This window comes from Theropithecus gelada, chromosome 17 (genome assembly GCF_003255815.1).
Source record: "Theropithecus gelada isolate Dixy chromosome 17, Tgel_1.0, whole genome shotgun sequence".
Taxonomy (NCBI): domain Eukaryota; kingdom Metazoa; phylum Chordata; class Mammalia; order Primates; family Cercopithecidae; genus Theropithecus; species Theropithecus gelada.
In genome coordinates this window covers 40741848-40763223 of record NC_037685.1, presented here as the reverse complement: position 1 = coordinate 40763223, position 21376 = coordinate 40741848, and the positions used below count along the sequence as shown (strand labels likewise).

General features: G+C 39.0%; 1 protein-coding gene across 4 annotated transcripts in view; it reads right to left on the bottom strand.

Moving 5' to 3' along the window:
• The window catches only part of ITGBL1 (integrin subunit beta like 1), a 281882-nt gene that overhangs the window by 8186 nt on the left and 252320 nt on the right, over nt 1–21376 (bottom strand). For all 4 annotated transcript variants that reach the window (XR_003116469.1, XM_025364141.1, XM_025364140.1 and 1 more), the window contains one exon: nt 6071–6217. Coding sequence is in view for 3 of the 4 variants with exons in the window: in XM_025364141.1 (XP_025219926.1) it covers nt 6071–6217 (147 nt within the window). In the remaining variant the exon portion in view is untranslated. The remainder of the gene's footprint in view (nt 1–6070; nt 6218–21376) is intronic.

Here is a 21376-nt window from a genome sequence, read left to right as displayed (position 1 = left end):
AAATGATTATGGAAAAGGAGTTGTGGTCATCACAGATATCATGAAAGGATTCAGGTTCATGTGTCTCAACTACGTGGTATTTCATATCAGGGAAACTGGTATATGCATTTTAGCTGCAAAACTCCCCCAAATCCAAATTAAATGTTTGCCATTTCTTGACACACTTCTCAAGGTAAGAGTGCAGTCAGAATTATTTATATTGTGACAATTGTGTTTTCATTTATTTTTAACTTCTTGAGTAGCTACGGCATAATTCTATTTAGTCTTGACTTGTTTTCCTGAGGGTCCAGGTTGACTTGCATGCTCTTGAGCAAAATATACACATTTTCTCAGTTTTAATAACTGACTGACATCCCGGTGGTTTCTCAGGACCCAGGAAGGTGCTCCTCCCAGGTCAGTCTGCAAGGGATGCTGGTTCCCTTGTGATCTCATCAAGGTGAGGAATTTTCTGATTTTAGAGATTTCTTTATCCTAATTTTAAAGACTTTATTTCACATTTTTAGGCATAAAAATGTGCAGCACTCTACTGCTTAACAAATGGATAGTGATATATCTGCCAACAAAGACCACATGGAGTACTTCATTGACCATCAGAGTAGTTTCCTCAGAAGGCACAATACTTAGTGTTTTATTTACATGAGTGGAGGAAGATTATTTGAAATATTTGACTGTTTTTAGTTGTTTCTAAAGTAGTATCTGATTTTATATGCCCATAATATTCATATATACACCAAGGATATCATTTTATATATGTCACAATTCATGAAAAGATCTTATATTTCATCTTCAAACTTATCCTCTGGCCCTGGAACTATTCTAATCACTGCTCTTGCTTCTGGAATGCTTAGCTTCATGCCCTAGTAAAGCATTTTCAGAAAACTGGTAAGCTCAGCTAAAGTTAATATGGCATATATGGATAGAGCATTTGATGAGTAAATTCCAGTTCTGAAAGTCTACTAGTCGCTGAAATACTTAGAATAAAAAATGAGGATTGATTTTGTATGTGTCATGAAACAGTAGCTTTTCTAGGTCAGCATTTTCCCAGCTGTGTTATTCTTTCCTGTTTGTCAATGCTCAATGCATCTTAGAGGTAGGAAATTCTTCTACTGCTTGTGAAACTAGAACTAGATAGCATATAGTAATAACACAGTGTGAATACTTATTAGGACCTATTATAGCACCTTCCTTGTAGAACGCTCTGTTTTCTTCCATAGTAGGGGTCAAATTGTGCCTCTCTTAAACGGGAAACACATAGGGAGAGGGTTCCATCAGACAGACGTAGACTGCATGACTATCAAGAGGGGAGAAATGGTTCAACTCAGCTGGCCAAGACCCACTCACACCCCTGAGACCCAGCCCAGCCAGAGAACAGCTGGCTGATCTTGGCAGGAGTTTTAGGGTGGATAGTTCATCACCACAGCACCACTAATCCATTCATTTTCTTTCTCAATATAAGGACCCTTAAGAATGTTCCCATCTCCCTTCTGTGCGTTTTTGCTGGCTTCCTTCCCTGGGGAATCAGTCACATTTTCTCATGTGTCTTCAGGGCATCTTAGGACATAGAAAGGGGAAATAAATGAAATTTTACCTTCAAAGATGAGAATGGAAGAGAGAATAAAGGAAACCGCCCTGGACCTCATAGGCAATAAACAAACAGTTAACTGAAGACTTCACTCTGATTCAATCCACTCTTCTTTTTAGTGATCTGCCTATCTGTGATGTATCTCCCTGCAAAAACTTTCATATACAGTAGTTTTAAAATAAGCTGTTTCTTCCTGCAGGTCTGACTGCACAGACATATTGAGCGAGGCAACTTGAACACCAGGCTGAGGCTGATTTTGTGAAGCATCTTTCACTCTTTCTCTTTCTGGGGATGTGGGACAGGTCACGGGTGGGTGAGTGAGTGTATATGCTGGACTTCTTTGGGTGATGTGGGACCCAAGAAGTATCACTGAGAGTTTAAGGAGACAATTAATGACGTGTTTACAGCCATTGTCGCACAACAGCATCTGTAAGAAGATTGGATTTGATTACCTGGATCTAGCTTGAAGTAATCAAGGCAAAGATAAAATTGTGTAGTCTGGGATCCAAATAAATAAATCCCCAAGTGAACAAAACAACCCACAATGGATTATATCATGTACTTTGCAAAGGTAGCTAAGCTTAGGGGAGACCCGGCACGGCACTAACCTCATCTCTCTTGGTTATTCACAAAAACTATTTGAGTCTGAGGGCAAGGCACCTTTGTCTGTTGCCCATTCCATTACTAATGTTGGACTTTCTTTTTCATTCAAGCCTGACAAAATGCTGCAACCTGACATCCCAGCAGGCAGTTTTCACTATTGTACTAACTACTCCATCTGTTATGAAGGTCACAACAATGTATCTTGTTTTAACTTTTTCTATGGAGTGATTTATTGTCTTGGCTATAAATTTGTAAAGAAATAAAACGCTATTTCTTCATCGTCTCCTGAGGTGATGGCTTTATTGACAGCTCATGGGAAGTGCACGTTTCAGCCTTTTGGTGGGTACAGGCCACCAAGTGATGTGCCATGGTGATCCTGTGCCCACTGCTCAGATCTGTCCCATAATCAAATAAAGAAGGACTCTGAATATCTTTTGTGACCATCAGGGTGAGGGACTTCTTCCATTGACAAATTTGAGAAAAGTTATAGAATATTTGGACAAGTCCATGAGATTGATCAAGAAATACATGGCCCCCATCAAAAAATCAGAAACAAGTTTTTCTTTTCCATCACCACGTTAAAGCCCCTTAGTCTATTTCATGCGTTACTTTTCCTGTGGTTCTCAGGGTGGGTTGTGGGGTGGTGCTCCCCACTGGAACCAGGAGTAACTGCGGCATCCCCATTATCCTCCGTGCCTACCATACATCACAGTTCCGTGATCCTGGTTTTATCCCCTTTCTTCATCGATAATCCAATAATGATGTCTCCATAATAGGAGAAAAGAAGGGAGATCACGATCAGCTGCTGCCAAAAGTCCGAAGGCCCGTCCACTAACATGAATGTCAAAATGTGCAGCCTTGGGGCAGCTTTCATATTTCCTTTTGAGTTTAAAGACTCCCAAACTCTCTATCCATTGAAGGATAAACAAATAGTTTAGACAAATATGCTTTCAACCCTTCATTGATCTCTGAATATATTGCCACCACCCAAAGCAAACAATTTGCAAAGGCATTAGCTAGAGAGACTCTTTGGCTTTGCTTTGTTTTGTTTTGAGGAAATGCCTTTAAGTCAATATTTAGTCATCCTATTTTTTTCTTTGTATTTTCTACATTTACGATGCTGAAAGATGAGAATCTTTCCTAGGGCTGTAATGACTTTCATAAGAACGTTTATTTCTTGAAAAGAAACAACTCTTGTTGCATGACCTTCAGTTTAGGAAATGGAAGACCGCTATTTGTTACCCTGGAGGGTATGGCTTTGTGTGTTTTTCCTGTACTCGCAGTTGGACGCGTCTTAAGGACGACCCGCTTATGGACAGTGTTCATGATTCAATAGTGAGTGTAGTAAACACATAAACACAAACACTAGTTGGCTTTTAAAATAAACAAATATAAATAAGCACACTAGTGTTTTAATACATATGGGTATCCTCATTCAGTAGAGAGCTTCTGCGAAAAGCTTCTATTCTTATCCCAATGACAATGCTATTACAGAAAACCAAGTCAAAAAGTATCTAAACTTAAGTGCTCTGTGTCTGAAGCAATGCTCAGAGGAAAAATAAATCTGATTCAAAAACTATTCATTCTTGGTATCTTTTTATACACAGATCATTCCCTTCTAATCTGATAACATCTCTTTTATTCCCTTCTACTTCTCTCTTGCAGTTTAATTCCATCACTGCCTCCTTTTCTGCTTTTCTTCATTAATCTCCTTCTCCCCAATTCTTTCCCTTGTTTTCCTCCTTTTAACCTTTCTTTCTTTTTGGTTCTCCCAACACAGCTTGAATTCAAGGTAGGTGTTTCTAGGGGCTGAGGCCCCCTGAGAACAGAACTGGTGGAAGATTTGTTTGGGGCTTGAAATTAGATTGAATTAATGAGAGAACAAACAAGGCACAAAGCGATTGCTTTAAACTCATTTTCCACCTGCCTGCTGTAATGGCATTAGGTTGAAGGCATGGCCTCCTTGCCTGAGCATTATAAACACAAGTGTTGAACACAGAATTCCTGGAAACCAAGGACACTGTCATCTGTTGAAGTGAACATGTTTGCATTCATTTTCATCCCCCTTCTTGGCACCACAGATAGTCACAGCATCCATCCTCTTTGATGTCTGAAGTTCTGCCAAAAAGGCTCTTTCAACCTGATAGCATTGGTCTTGCGTACGAGGCAAAACAAAAGCTACTGTTTAGGGGACAGAGGGCACATCTTGCTTCAGAGACCTCCTTCCCTTATGTGTGTGGCAGCCTCACTGGTGTGGTTCTTTGGCAACAGGATTCAGTGTCTCTAGTACACTTCTGCTTTGCTGTCTTCTTCGGAAAGTTATTTACATGGTCATCCTGACCAGCAGAAGCATTTGAGGGTAAATGAATCTTCAGCCAGAGCTGTGCCCTGTCTGAAAAAAAAGTGTGTCTGTTGTGTAAAGAGGATACTGAGCTGAAGAGAAGAGCTGGGAAGCCCCATAACTTCAGTTTCTTTGAAGCGCTGCTCCCCAGACATGATGTGAGAATCTTTCAGGTTCCCTGTGTCTTCCCAGTCACTAGCAAAGAACACAATGGCTTTCTAGATGATGCCATATGCACTACAATGGCAGGATTTTAAAGTCCCTTCAAGAATAGTATACAGAAACATCAAAATTAAGGTGTTCAAAATTTAATCTATTAGTATTCTTTACTCAGGGGAAACCTCTTCCAATTTTTCTGTGTGTGTGTGTGTGTGTGTGTGTAGGATGGGAGATGGGGAAGGCTTGCTTTTTCCTTGAATATGTTTCTGTGGCAAATGTTTTATTGGGTTGGTGGCTTCTCTTCAACCAACTTGTAGGTTATAACCATTTGGCAGGCTTTTTTTTTCTTTGTTTAATTATTACATATATATATATGTAATAATATGTAAAAATATATATATATATATTTATTTATTTTTATTTTTATTTTTTTTTTTGAGATGGAGTCTTGCTCTGTCACCCAGGCTGGAGTGCAGTGGTGCGATCTTGGCTTACTGCAACCTCCCCCTCCTGGGTTTAAGCTCTTCCCCTGCCTCAGCCTCTCAAGTAACTGTAATTATAGGTGTGAGCCACAATGCCTGGCTAATTTTTTGTATTTTTTTAGTGAGTAGATTTTTGTATTTTTCACCATGTTGGCCAGGCTGGTCTAGAACTCCTGACCTCAAGTGATCCACCTGCCTTGGCCTCCCAAAGTGCTAGAATTACAGGCATGAGCCACGGTGCCCAGCCGAACAATCACCTATTTTCTTCTATCAGGCTGCACATGTTCACTTGGAACAATTGGTGATTTTTAGGTCAAAGAAAATTCATCAGAGTTGTGGGATACTACCCTCCCCCATAGCTTTTCTTTCCTTTTTAAAAAATTAAACCAAATTAAACTAAATATTTAGTATCCTTTTGGTCTTCTCACACCTTTAATCCTCCCCTGATCCACATACAGCTAAATAATTGAGCCCCAGAAGTTCCCAAAGTCATACCTTTGGGCAGCTCAGATGCTAGTGGTTACTTTTCTGCAGTTCTGAGCAGTGTTGTTTCAGACATGAGCCCAAAAATCATTCTTTTGCCTTTTCCCCCCTTTTTTGGGTCCATTTAGTACCCGGTATATTTTGTTGTCCTAATTTCTTCATAAAAGTATTAATTCTATTTCATTCAGCAATAACTTTGCATACAAGGATATTTTTGCATGAATCTTCTCACAAGCATTTCATTTTCTTAGATCCAAAACTTCATTTGGTTAATCTTCAAGCTTCAAGTTGGGTACAGCAGAGGACATAGTGGTTTGCTTTCACGCAAAGTTCAGTCTGGGAAAGACAGTTGCTACATGCTGTTCTACAAATCATGTGTCAGAACAGGAATCGAGTCCAGGCTCCAGCAGAGACACTCACCCTTCCCCGAGCACAGTATGCCATCTGCTGATTCACACAGATTCTTGCTTTGTTCTTCCGTCATGTTACACTTCCGTGGATGTTGGCAGAGCTTTCCAAACCATCCTCTCTCACAAATGCAGCGACCACAGGAACATGTGCCGTGGCCTGTGAAGCAACCACAGGGAGGAAGTGAGAGGAGAGGACGAGGAAATTACCAGCTGAAGCAGAGAGTTTTAAGAAAGAAATGTGTAAACCATAGGATCTCATTTCCCATCCAACACATTTTTCTTTATGCATAGTCAATTTGGCATGTAATTGTTTAAAAGAACTTACAACAGAGTTCTAGCTTAACACAATAAATTGAATGTAGCATAGGAGATGGACTTGAGGGAAAGAAATCTTGCAATAATTTAAAATGGAATTATACCACCCTTTCTTGATAGAAAATACTTCTTCATTTGCATTTTTATCAGTATGGAGTCTTAGTGCTATTCTTCATTGCACACACCATGCCACTCAGACCAATTTGCAAGGCTAGTCACATTACCACTGCTGGCAGTATTTATTGATTGTTCTCCTATTGCTTACTAACAAAACAAAAGGTTAACTTTCATACAAATGGCATTTGGCACTATATTACTTTATCTGTATACCTCTCTGCTTACTAATAACAACAGATATAAGTGGAAGCTATGGTGTCTCTCTATTATTGCATAAAAGTTAACATCAGCTTAGATTCATGTTTGGCACATTTTTTCTGGTTTGGTTCCTGACATTGGTTCCTGGTTTTTAAGATGTTTATCTTTTGGTATACATGCAACATTCTATTTGTGACATCTATATAACAGGATGTACACCTGTTTACTTGCTTGCCACCAACATACCATTAGATTGCATGATACTCCATTTCAATTTCTTCCATTTCAGTTTCCACTCAACCCTTTATTCCTTTTCCTGATAAGTGCATTGCCTTACAACAGGGTCTCTCTGAGTCAACTATTTGCCTAGCAAAGAGTTACTGAGTATCTGTTATGAACAGAGCATTGTGCTAGGCAATAGGGGATACAAAACCAAGCACCATGGACAAAGTGGTCCCTGCTCTTCTTCCAGGTACAGGTACGCTCATCATTCACACTGATTAAGCCTCTCTGAAGCTGCTGACACCATTCTCTCCTGACCATTCGCTCTGGCAGGACCCTCAGGAGGGAACCTTGCTCCATCTGCTCCCCCTCCATTCAGCTCTGCACAGGAAGGATGAGTAACCAATGCTTAATGCTTTGGAATTAATTATTATAATTATTTTTTCTTTTTTTTTTAGGAGTGATAGGATTTTAATTTCTACAGAAATCCCTCTAACAATTGAGTGGAGAATGAAATAGATGGCTGTGAGAATTGGGAGCATGTACCTGTGCAGATTGGTGGAGAAGCCCAGGTCCTGGCATGAGAAATATGGTAAAAAATGAGGTAGAGTAAATGGAGTGAAGGACACTTGGGAGAATGCAGATTGGTAGGAGGTGGTGAGTGACTGGTGAAAAGAAGGTTTCTGATCTCAGAGAGGTAAGCAGAAGTCTCCTGGAGAGGGTTTCTTGGAAACTATTTTGTTTGTTTGCTTTTTGGTGTTTTTTTTTTTTTTTTTTTTTTTTTTAATTAAACAAGAGAGATTTTTTCCTTGGGTTATACCACATCCCTGCCTCACAGGTCATGCAACAAGTGCCTCCCGACAGCCAGAGAAGGTCTGGGAGAGAGGTTTTTTAATCCAGCAGATGTTGCTCCCCTGGAGAAAACCGAGATCCTGAAAGAAAGACAGGGTACTAGGAACTTCTGACATTCTTTTAAAGAATATTCTGGGAAAAACATCAGATACCAATGGGGGACTATTAAATTTGCAAGAAAAATATCGCTGCCATACCTTTAATGTGCACTCAAGTCAGCAAGTGCTCTGGCACTTTCTAAGGCTGATGACTGTTCTTGTCACACAGGTTAGCAAAAAAGGAAAAAATAAAATAAATGAGGTAACTTTGGTCTTTTTCACCTAGCTTGATTTAAGTGCTAAGTAAAAACGAACAAAGAAACAAACAACCCCAAAACCGAAACCATTCAAGTTTAAAAGTAGCACGCATGTAAACATGTGATCGATAACTGGCTCAGCCTGAGGAGCTAAGGGAAGTCTACGAAGTGAAAACCCACCATGCAGTGTGACTCGGCTTTGCAGAAGATGAAATAAAGATATAAATGGAGATAACATGTGGCGATGTTTTAAACTTATTCTCAATACAACCTTGAAGTTTGGTATTATCCCATTTTACAGTCAGGCAACTGAGCTTCAGAGAGATTAAGCCCTGTAATTTGCTTCTCAATCACATAGTTCAACCACACAGTATCGGAACTGACTCTAGTTCCTCTGATTCCAATGTCTACACTCTTCCCAAAGTGTTGCTTTGCCTCTATATTTCACTTTAGAAAGTGAGACATAGCAGGCTTTTCTTAATTCTTGTCTCTTTCAACCACCACATCATTTGAAGCTGTATATTTGATATTCACAGGCACTTTCTCCTTGCAAGTCTCTTCTCTATTGGCATGCCACAAAATTCTCTTTGCCTCATTCAACACTCCTCCTTTGTCTCTGTTTATTCTTCTACCTTTGTTTTGTTTTGTTGTTTTTACTGAACCAGTAAGTGCAGGTTTTCACCCATTGCTTATCTTTAATCATCTTTTTTAATCTCTCCATAATTTCTCTTTTGAAAAATCCATAAATTTTGGGCTTTCAGATAACCACCAAGACCACAGTGCTGTATCTCCAGCCCCTGATTTTCTCCCACATTCCCCTCTCATGATTCCACACTTGGTGTTCTATTAGCATCCCCACTTAATACCTCCAGAGCTACATAGGCAGGGTCCGACCCGCAGACCCTGGCGGAACGACAGATGAACAAATGCTCCCAGACACAGGTATCCAGTGAAAGAGTGGGCTAGGGGACCAGGCTGCCCACAGACACCAGACACCAAGGAGGGGGCTGTAAAGAGTCAGCAGCCGTGGCCCTGACAAGCTGGCACTGTGGGCATTTATTCAGTATAGATTTAATGACAAAGGCTTTGAGTCAATACATTTGTGGGCAATTTACATGGTCACTCCCCTCCCTGGAGAGAGTAGTCCTGCACGCAGAGGATTAAAGGCCAGGTTCTAAGGCCTAAGTTAATTTAGATTAGTTTCACTCGATAAGAGAATCTGGCTGCCTTCAGCCAAATCCTTTTCCAAAACTTTTGTAAAACCTTCCGGCCTTCCAAGAAGGTTTTCATCTTCTACAATTTCTCCCACCACCCTGACCGACCGATCTCCTACATCCATATATGATTTTCTTTCCAAAAGCTGCTTTTTTTTGTCTTTCTCATTTATTTTAATGTAACATCTATCCTTTCAATCAACCAGTTCATGATGTCTTGAGTCTTATTTGAATTTCCTTTACTGCCCTCATCCAGCGTGTTGTCAAGTCTTGTGGAAACCACCTCCAACATTCCCACTCACATCACCATCACAACGTCGGAGAAACTTTCCTGTCATATCTCTCCAATACTCTGGCTTGTAGATTCCTACAGCACAACTTGATGCTCATCGCAGCCTTGATATCTAGTCCTGTATAACTCCCTGAAGCTCACGGCATACAGTTTACGTACTCTAGCCTTTGTTATGTTTTAGCTTCTTGAAACACAGAGTCCCAAGCTACATTTCTAATCATACTCCTTCTGTTCTCTCTTTAACCAAACTGGCCATTCGTTGTTTCCTGCACATTTGTCATGCTTTTCTGACCTCATTTTTGCAGAGGTAGAAGTACCTTTCCCTTACTATACACATTCAGGTTCTGAGTAATTTTCAAAGCTTAACAAAAAGTGACTACCCTTCTGTGAAGATTTTCCTAATATCCCTAAGTGGGACTCATTGTCTCTCCTCTAAATTTCTATAATATCTTATTTTTTACCTCCTGTGGAACTTTTTTGACTTCCATCTCATGGTATATAGTTATGCATCAAAGGAATCCACTACTCTACTATGAATTTTATGAGTATTACTTCTGTCATCACCATAGTCTTATACACACTAGCGTGCCTAATGCAATGCCTGAGACACAGCGGGTCTTCAAAAACTTGGAGGAGATCGAGATTGTCTTTTTCAAAACATCTTTCTCATTTTTACCCACAAACCAAACTGTAGAGTACAGCCAAGTTAGAAAATGAGTAGACAGCCCCTTAACAGCTATCTGCCCAATGAGTCATTGTTAAATTGAGTACATCTTGACTTCTCCATGAAAACCAAAGTCCACTTAAAGTCCAGATCTCCTGAAAGAGTTAAGTAAAAAGTTGTCCATCTTTGGAGACAGAGAATCTGTTGTACGAGAAACCAAAAATAAAGAGAAAGAGAGCTTCTAGTACCAGCTCAATTGGACTATGAACTTCTCAAATTCTCATGTTTCTTACTGACCCTAGGTTGGTAAGAATTGTCAACAATTTGATGTAACTGAAATCATTTAATCTATATTGCACAGAAAAATATTCTGTCTTTTTTTGTTTTCTGTCTTTTTTTCCAAATTTAATTAGTGTTATATGGAAAACGAAAATACATCTTATGAAAATTTATAGGATACAGCAAGAGTAATATTTGGAGAGAAATTTACAGTATGAATGCAATCAGAAGCAACAAAAAATATAAAATCAATGATGTATTCTTTCACTTTAAAACACTAAAGAAGAGCAATATAAAACTATATTGGTCATAAGAAAAGAAATACAATCAATTCCATGACAAATCAATACAACTGGAAATAGAAAATCAACAGAGCAAATCAATAAAACAAAAGTTAGTTATTTGAAAAGATCAATAAAATTGATAAATATTAGGCCAGGCTAAACAGGAAAAAAGAGAGAAGACACAAATGTTTAAAATGAAAAATAAAAGAGAGATCATTATATCTTACCTCATGGACATTAAAAGGATAACAATAGAATATTATAAACAATGATTTGTCCAAAAATCTGATAACCTGGATCATTTGGACCAATTCCATGAAAGACACAATCTATTAAAACCCACATAAAAAGAAACAGATAATTAAAGTAGACCTATAGCTACTTTTTTCTACAATATTTTTTATTATGGTAAAATAGATATAACATAAAATTTACGATCTTAACCATTTTAAGTGTACAGTTCAGTAGCACTAAGTATATTCTCATTGTTGTACAACCATCACCACCATTCATCTCTAGAATATTTTCATCTTCCCAAATTGAAACTAAGCACCCATTAAACAGTAAGTCCCAATCCCTTCTCTTCTCAGCTCCTAGAAACCACCATTCCAGCTTCTGTCTATGTATCTGACTACTCTAGGAACCCATATAAGTGAAATCATACAGTGTTTTTCTTTTCATGGTTGGCTTATTTTATTTATCATAATATCTTAAAGATCCTTCCATGTTGTAGTATGTGACAATTTTTTCCCTTTTAAAAGTTGATATTCTGCCTTTAAGATATTATTGAGAATAATTTTATGGCACCTCACTGCAAATAATATAAAATGTTATGCAAGAAAATAGATGATTTTTTATTTTTTTATGTTTTTTTTTGAGATGGAGTCTCACTCTGTCACCAGGCTAGAGTGCAGTGGCAATCTTGGCTCACTGCAACCTCCGACTCCTGGGTTCAAGCGATTCTCCTGCCTCAGCCCGCCAAGTAGCTGGGATTACAGGTGCATGCCACCATGCCCAGCTAATTTTTGTATTTTTAGTAGAGATGGGGTTTCAGCATGTTTGCCAGGATGGTCTCAATCTCCTGACCTCGTGATCTGCCTGTCTCGGCCTCCCAAAGTGCTGGGATTACAGGCCTGAGCCACCGTGCCTGGCGATGATTTTTTATTATTAGCTAATTTATTATATCCTTCCACGAAGTTAAGTTGGTATCTAGCTCAGGCAATCATCAAAAATACATTAATATTTAAATGTTTTGAGTTGTCATTTACATGACTTAAGAAAAAAACAACTTTCAACACCCTCTTTTCTATAAACTCTAATAATTTAGTTATCTCTTCAAGAAATATTTTCTATATGTCAGGAATTGTATTAAGAGCTTAGAATATAACAGTAAATAAAATAGGCATTGACCCTGTTTTCATGGTAACTATGGTCTACTAGGGAAGAAAATAATGATAAGCAACATTTGAGTAACAGAAGACAAAAAGAAAATGCTAGTATATTCAACAGCGAGAACACTGTTAACTAGGGTAGTCAGGGAAGGGTTCAGTGACAGCTAAGGGATGAGAAGGAGCCAGACAGCCAATGTTCTAGGAACAGAGCCTAGAAAAACAAATGAAAAGTTCTTGGGACAAGAAATAGCCTGGCATGTTACAGGCAGTAAAAGAAGGCCAACGTGTTTGAAGAATAGTAAGTTAAAAACATTGAATAATGAAGGTGAAGAAATTTCCCTTCTCAGAAATGAGAACACAACAAATGGTTTATTCTTGGTAAAAAATCTAAATTTATTTTAAGAGGATTGAGAAACGACAGAAGGGTATTAAGGAAGGGAGTGATGTGATAATACAGTTTACACTTTGCAAACTCATTTGGCAACTAGGTGGGAGAGATAAGGTATGTTGGGAGGAATGAGTATGGGGAAGTTAGAGGGTTCTTGCTGTTTTCCAAGTGAAAAGTGATAGAAGCTTAAAGGACAGTGGTGGCAGTGGAAACACAGAGAAGTAGATGGAAATCTATTTTGGTGATGGTGCCTGTACATGTGGGACACAATGTTGGATTGGATGTGGCAAGTGAGGGAAAGAAAAGACAAGTTTTCTAGCTAGAGGAAACAGTGTGAATAATGATGCTGTTTATTGGGTATGGGCACTTCAGGAGAAAGAGGTTGAGGGCAGAAAAACGGCTCTGTTTTGAACCTCTTGTATTTGAGTACTCTTAAGACAATGAGATAGTGAGGTCAAGTGAGCAGCTGGGCACAAGCTGAGAACAGGTTAGCTCTAGGCATGCACATGTTGGAGCTTACAAATGTAGATGACACTTAAAACCCTAGAAATGAAGCAGCTATCTGGGGAGAAATTAGTCTTGGGAAACCCCAATATTTAGAGTTAGGTAACGAGAAAAGCCAGACAAGAACATTCAGTAAAGAAGGAGAAAACTAAGATTGTGTTGTCTCATGAAATGACAAAGGCGCATGTCCCATACTGGAGGTCTACTAAGTGGAATGTTCCTGGAAATTTGAGTTTAAAAAATAAGACCATAGAAGTAGTTTTATTCATCTTTTGTCTCATCAACACGACTGTGTTGCCACTTAGACCTGTAAGAGGAACACTCAGGGCAGAACTGTTAGAGAATCATCTACATAGACCATTCATTGATAATAACACCTGTGTTTAATGGTACAGTTGGGCCTGTGTTGTCTAGCATAATACAGTAGTCACTAGCCACATGTGCCTATTTAAATTTATTAAAGTAAAACTTAAAACTCAGTTTCTCAGTCTCACTAATCACCTTTCAAGTGCTTGATAGTCGCATGTGGTCAGTGGCTACTATGCAGAACACTGTAGATATAGAACACCTCCTCCATCTTTGAAAGTGCTATTGCACAGCACTCATCTAGATAATGACTTTTTTCCATGCAATCCATTGGCTCTGAGGCACATTTCCTTAAAACACTGCGATAATGAGTCCCAATAGGAAACTGACTTATGAATAGACATGGATTCAATCAGATACTACATATTGCCTATCCAATATCCTCCCTCCTTCTTAATAACAAACAATTCCTCATTTTTTTCAGGGAGGGGACACTATGCCTATCTGGGAAGTGACTAACCATGCTCCCTTTGACCTGAAAGCACCCATATGACATAGCTCTAATAAATGAGAAGTAAGAGAAAATCTCCTGGGTGAGATTTCTAGGAAACTATTGCCTTCCAAAGGAAATGGGACAAACTCAGCCAGCACATGTCCTTTGCCCTTTGTCCTATTTCTTCCTATTTCTTCTTCCCTGGAAGAAGGACACAACTGGAGGTTGCTTATGAACATGATAATTGTATTAATCCATGTTCATGCTGCTGTAAAGAACTGCCCAAGACTCAGTAATTTGCAAGGAAAGAGGTTTAATTGACTCACAGTTCTGCATGGTTGGGGAGGCCTCAGGAAACTTAAAGTTATGGTGGAAGGGGAAGCAAATATGTCCTTCTTCACATGATAGCAGGAAGAAAAAGTATGAGAGTCGAGTGAAGGGAGAAGTCCCTTATAAAAGCATCAGATCTCATGAGAACTTACTATCACGAGAAAAACATGGAGAAAACCAACCCCATGATTCAAGTATCTCCCACTGGATCCCTCCTACAACACCTGGGGATTATGGGAACTACAATTCAAGATGAAATTTGGGTTGGGACACAGCCAAACCATAACAAAGACAAACGTTATACTGGAAGGGCAGAGCAGGAGAAAGAGATAGGGTTCAGGGACACTGTGGTGCTCAGGCAGTCACCTTACCATCCATCCCTGGAATAACAACCTGGAGACTCAGGATTTGTGTCCATCCCCTTCAGCCAAACGCAGGACTAACTGATCCACTTGCAAATTCATGAAACAGGTGTGCAATTTTAAGATGTAATTTGGAGACAATCACACTCTGACTGTATTGTCCATTTAAGAAAGGCTTAGTCTGAGTATGTGGTCTGATCTCTTCCTCATACAAGAAATCCATCAGTGCCTGGGAGTTACTGAATTCATACTCTCAGGTGGCATGATCTCCTTCAAATTGCAGCGACGAACTAGAGAACTCCCTGAAGAAATGTGAACTGATTGTGTAATTAAGAGGTGGCTCTTCATTATCCCTTCTTGTTTTTTAAATTGGACTCATGGGTAGCTATTCCAGGAGCATAGAGGAAAGAAGAAAAGCAATAAGCAGCCTAGTTCTTATTCTCACCCTGGGTATATGGCACACAGGAGGGAAGTCTCTGATTTAATTTATATTAGCCTAACAATTAAACACACATGAACCAGTATGTGAATATATTTTACTTGTGTCATCTTAAAATAATATACCAATAAAATAAATAAACCTTAGGAACTATCACTGGACAAATCATGCTTTTTATAAATAGTGACTTATCTGATAATAAATCCATGCATGCATAGGTCACGTAACATTTTCTTTTAATAAAGATGTTTTGAGAACATCCACAGATAGTCTATGATGATTGAGCATGACTCACAAGTTAATTAAATGAAGAATGATCTCACTTCATGCTGATTTTCTTTCTGCTAGTCATTTTCATGACTCTTTTTCAGGTTGTAATTTTGGTGCAATCAAAACTGAACTGTAAAAATTATGAAATTAGTTACATTCACCTTCAGGTACAACTGCTAATTTATCCAACCTATCAGAATTGGTTTAATCATCTTTAGGGTTATTGGTAGGAAAGGGGATACATACTATTGGCTCTTAGTTCTCATGCATCTGCTAATCAGTTAAGTTTATACATGTTTTTCATTTTACTTATTTGCTTGTTTGCTAAAATGCTAAGACAGTCCCTGGTTTTGGAGTCACGTACCATATTTCACTCTCTGGCCACATGTTGGATGTATAGATTTTATATCCTCCATGTGAAAGGCCACAGATCTTACGGCTTAGTGTCTGGTGGAGAACTAAAAAAATTACCAAAATGAGTCACTCTCTATTTTGTTATCCTCTGAAGCCATAACAGAGGGATGGTGTCTGTGTGTTTCAGACTCTCATATTAGTAAGATTTGTTCTCCACTGGCGAGATGATGGGGGGACTAATTGCTTTGGAAAAACCAGCTGTGATTTCCTCCCTGAAGTACAGAGCGACTGATTTGTGTGAGTCCAACTTCCTTCCAAAACACTCTGCAGCTAGTGCTTCCAGATACCTGAGACAGATGTATTACTTTGTTCTACAATGCAGACGGCCACTACAATCTTTTATTTTCATCACAGATACAGGGCATTCATCAAATATATGATGAATACATTTGATGTTCTGCCACATAGTACCAGGCACATTTCCTTCTTTATGTCTCATTCTTATCATAAAGCCAAATGGATTATTATCCTTGTTGTGTAGAGGAGTAAACCAAGGTAGAGAGGCCAAATACATACATAGGTAAACCAAAGCAGAGAGGACAACCTGTTCAAGTTATTACAATAAGCAGGAAATAGAGCAAGAATTAAAATCCTGGTCTGTCTGAATACAGGGTTCCCATTCATTTTGCTGTATGGCACTGCCTCACTTAATTCCAAAGAAAATGGTTACTTCTTCTCACTTAAATCTTACGTGAAAAAAATGAAACAAAGTGTACACCATGTACACTAAAGCAACTGAGGATACATACAATGTAGACTTCATCTAAACAAAATATCAAAATACCCAAAGAAGATTTATTTTTTGTTTGTTTCTTATTTTTTTGAGATGGAGTCTCGCTCTGTCACCCAGGCTCGAGTGCAGTGGCACGATCTCGGCTCATTGCAAGCTCCTCCTCCTGGGTTCACACCATTCTCCTATCTCAGCCTCCCTAGTAGCTGGGACTACAGGCGCCCGCCACCATGCCTTGCTAATTGTTTGTATTTTTAGTAGAGACAGGGTTTCACCGTGTTAGCCAGGATGGTCTCTCTCTCCTGACCTCGTGATCCACCTGCCTCAGACTCCCAAAGTGCTGGGATTACAGGCGCGAGTCACCATGCCTGGCCCCAAAGAAGATTTATGAACTTATATTTTGAAAATAATTTTACTCCTCGGAAATAAAACCTAGGAAGAAACACAACATAGTGTCATCATTTATTATTCTAGGATGATCAATTAATGGGTGATTTTTATTTTGTTGTTTCCATTTTTCTCTACTTATTTTCTTTAATTTTGAAAGCAAAAATATTAATTTAACAATATTTTTAAAGACCTGATATCTAAAGATGAGCCAAGTATAATAAATGAAGGTACAAAATATGTATTATAAATGACACGAGTAAGTAATCTGTGAAAAAAATCCTTTCTAATGACGGGTACAGAAGCAGCTGAGAAAGAGCTCTTGATGTAAAAAAAAAAAATGAAATAGATACATTCCTTCAGTATCTAATAAATATCTTTCACCTTTGTGCTTTTGCTCTGCTTTTCCAGGCCTAAAATGTTCTTCACATCCTATTTCTGCACATCTAAATACTAGCTGTTCAAGGTTCGAATCACATCCTAACCTCAACTTGAAGAATCCTGTATCCAAAGCTGGAATAGTCCTTCCTTTCTCATTCTCCTTAACTTATTGTGAATCCTTTACTTGATCATTTATTCAAATAAAAACATTGAGCATTAACCTTTATCCTAGCTTTGACAATATGAGAATGAGAGAGAGATTGATTATATCCATGAGAATTGTAGACTTAAAGAAAAGGGCCACAGGGACACTCTCAACACAACCACATCACACTACAATGCAGGTGGTGCAGTATAGAAGAAGTAGGACATCATTTCAGAGAGACTTCCTAAAGGAGATAATTTGGAAAAATCATGGAAGAATGGAAGGACGATGAGAAGTCATTCACAAGGAGAAGTGATAATAAGGACTAGAATGTCAGGGAGAGGGAACAAATATATCCAAGGGATATGTTCCAAAGGGAGCAACATATCCAAGTTTCTCCATTTCTGTTGCTCTCTGTGAAGAAATCAATTTTTCAAGAAATGGAGACAACTGGTCAAGACAAGCATAGTCTCCTCCACGATTCAGTTGCTCAAACCAGAAACCTAGCATCACCCTTGATCCTACCCTGCCCCTCATATTGTGCAATCATGAATTTCCTTAAATACTGCTTGTACTCTGGGGAGGAAGCTCCAAGTTTCACCTAAGCTTTCTGGCTGACACTTGCCACCAGTCTCCTTCGAAAGCTGTGGGACAGGAGCCACATCTTACCAGCAGGGCACTGTCAGGCAACAGGATATACCCATGGGAGTCCTTGCAGGAGTTCATGAGGATGAACTCATATAATTGGGGATTATTTTTTCTTGGGATAACACAGCCCATATGCACAGAGATGAGATCCACACTGCACAGATGTTGAGGCTTTTCTGGCTTAGAAGAAGTCACACGCCCAACAGGAGCCAAAATCTTTCCCGATGATTCCGTAAGCATAGCTTTCAGGAAACCCACAAGGGACAAGACTGTTGGCAGAGTTATGACACTTGTGAAATCCAAAAGCATGATGTTCCCATCAGCTGCTTATAGTTCAATTCATCATCTCTTCCAAGGTAGTAGAAACTTATCAATCATAAGTCATCATGACCATGAACAATGTTGCCTGGTAACACTGAAACGCACCATCTTCATCTGTTGCCAGGGAACCAGAGCTAGGAGTTTAACAGAGTGGTGGAGTCTCTTGCAGCAGGGTGAAGGCTTTTGTTAGCCTCTTGGCCACACTGCTTCTAACATGTTCTCCAACACATTCAAGATCCTCCACCTTTACTGTCTTCCATCCAGCTAAGGCACCTTCGTCTCTCACCAGGGCTCATCTCCTAACATCCAGATTCACCTACCAACCAACAAACACACATAGTCCTTGGAGCAATCCATACTCAACCGGACAACCAGAAGTGCTTTTTAAAATACTGTGATCATGTTTAAGCTCTGTTTAAGCCCTTCCTTTGGTTTCCTGTCACCTTTGGAGTAAAGCCCCAAGTTATCAACATGTTTACAAAACACATCACACTCTTTTCCCTTTGGTTTTCTAATCTGCAACCACACAGGGTTTTTCTCTAGTCCTCAAATGTTCCTGGCACACATCACACACTCTTTTCTCCCACACAGCTAAGCACAAGCTGCTCTCTGACTGCACCCCACTTCCCCTACCTGGCCAACTTCCATGTATCCTATTACTATCAAGTATTGTTGTGAGGTGTAGTTAATACTTGTAAAGCACATAGTCTGCATTACTTAGTTGTTATCCAGATATGAAGGCATTAGAGAAGCCTTTCTTAGTCTTCAGCCTATGTTAAATCCCCCTGTTATGTATATTCCCATTGAATCAAGTCTCTTTTCAGATCACTCAGCTCCTTTTCATTCCTTTCTCAATGTCCTCCCTTCACGCTCAACAATAAGCTCCAGGAGAGCAAATGCTCTGTGTTCACCACTGAATCTCTAGTGCTGGCAAATAGTAGATGCTCAATGAATATTTGTTTAGTTAATGAAGAAATAAATAATTACTCCAGTTTAAATCATGTATAATTTGGAGGATCCATATGAAAATATCTTATTAGAAATTGAAAAGAATCTAAAGCCAAAAATGACTGATTACTGATAAATCATTTTGAGAGCCATTGACCTAAAGATGAAAGTGAAAGATATTGAGATTACTCCAAAGCAACAAATAGGCAGCAAAAACATTAAAAAGCCATTCCTGGCCAGGCTTGGTGACTCACACCTGTAATTCCAGCTCTTTGGGAGGCCAAGGCAAGAGAATCCCTTGAGCCCAGGAGCTCAAGACCAGCCTGGGCCACTTAGTAAGAGCCCCCCCGCCATCTCTACAAAAAATAAATAGCCAGCTGTGGTGGTACGTGCCTGTAGTCCCATATACTCAGTAGGTTAAGGCCAGAGGATTGCTTGAGCCTAGGAGTTTGAGGTTTCAGTGAGCTATGCTTCCACCACTGCACTCCAGCCTGGGTGACAGAATGAGACTCTATCTCAAAAAGAAAAAAAAGAAAAAAAAGAAAACAACATTGGTAACAAGAGCAGAGACATGTAGATGGCACTTTTGAGGGGTCAAGCAAGCTTTTTATACATGTATATGTATATATGCATACATACATATTGCTATGAGAATTAAATTAGTTAATATATGTCATGTCCTTAACAAACAAAGAGAGTAAAACCTACATAGGTATTTCTTGTAACTAATACCAGTGAATAGAGGATTTAACCTAAGAATAATATTGACATATTGTGAAAACACTTTGGTGTCACTCTAGGGAAAACTGTGACATAAGGAACAATCTGTGAACTAAACATCAGAGCTAAAATTCTGGGCCTGCCACATTTTAGTTATGGGATGTTAACTTCTCCAATCTCACTCAATTTTTCATTTAAGAAAAAATAGTAGAAACAATCTCTTAGAGTGGCTGCCATGACAATGGCGTAAGATAAACCACCAAGCACAACAGATATTTTATGAATTTATGCCCAGTATTCCATTATTGGAAAGCTAAGCATGTGGGAGTTATTTATATCCTACTGCTCAAGGTCATTACCAAGGTCTGACTGCAAAAATTCAAAAAATTCTAACCTCAGGCATAAACAGGTTAAAAGGGCTTTTCCCCTCAACTCACAGAGAAAGGAAAGAAGAAAGTATTTTTGTCAGGTTTCAAATGTCTTATCGTTGGTTAGAGAGAGAACAGGCATATAGATGATTGATATAGACAGATAATAGATAGATGATAGATAGATAGATAGATAGATAGATACATACATACATACATACATACATACATAGATAATGATGGATGGATGGTGCCTCAGCCTTCCACTAAGACACACATTCCACTAACCATTAGTTATTTTACCTGATCCTGTCCCTCATCCCACCCTCCACCATCCAATAGGACCTATGTAACAAGCCTACATATGTATCCCTGAACTTAAAATAAAAGTCAGAAAAGACACACACTCTGTTTGTTTCCCCCAATATAGTGCCCACTGCCTCAAAATAATTATCTTATAGGGATATAATTATTGTCTTGTAATGTGATTCCATGTCCACCTCCCTTCATTGATACTGGAAATGTGGAAATATCTATAATTCACATGTACCAACCTCAGCGATATGAATTTTTTCAGGAATGCAATACAAGAATAATGTTGACCCACATTCCTGGCCATGGAGGTGCTCAGATCAGCACTCTACTCCCGGGACTCTCAGTTTTGCAGGTTACCTTTGCTCACTACCCTCTATCTGCCTCACTCATTCTCTAGACAGTTTATTAATGCCAGTGAGCTCTTCTTTGGGTACGAGAGGCATCATGGAATCTGAGCATACACCGCTTGTGATTTTTAAGTGTAATCTTACTCCATTTTTTCAAGTTTGTGGGTGATACTATACTTTCTCCTACCAGTGTTTATAAATAAAGTAATGAAAATCATGTTAAAATGCTGACCTGCCCCAAAACCTTTCACTGTCATAAAGTATCCTAGTACTTAGATGCAATGATCTTTTATTGATAGTGTACTGCGTACTTTCACATACCTGCTAAATCAAGAGTTCGGGGAAATAAAGGTCATTACAAACCTAATTGTATATTG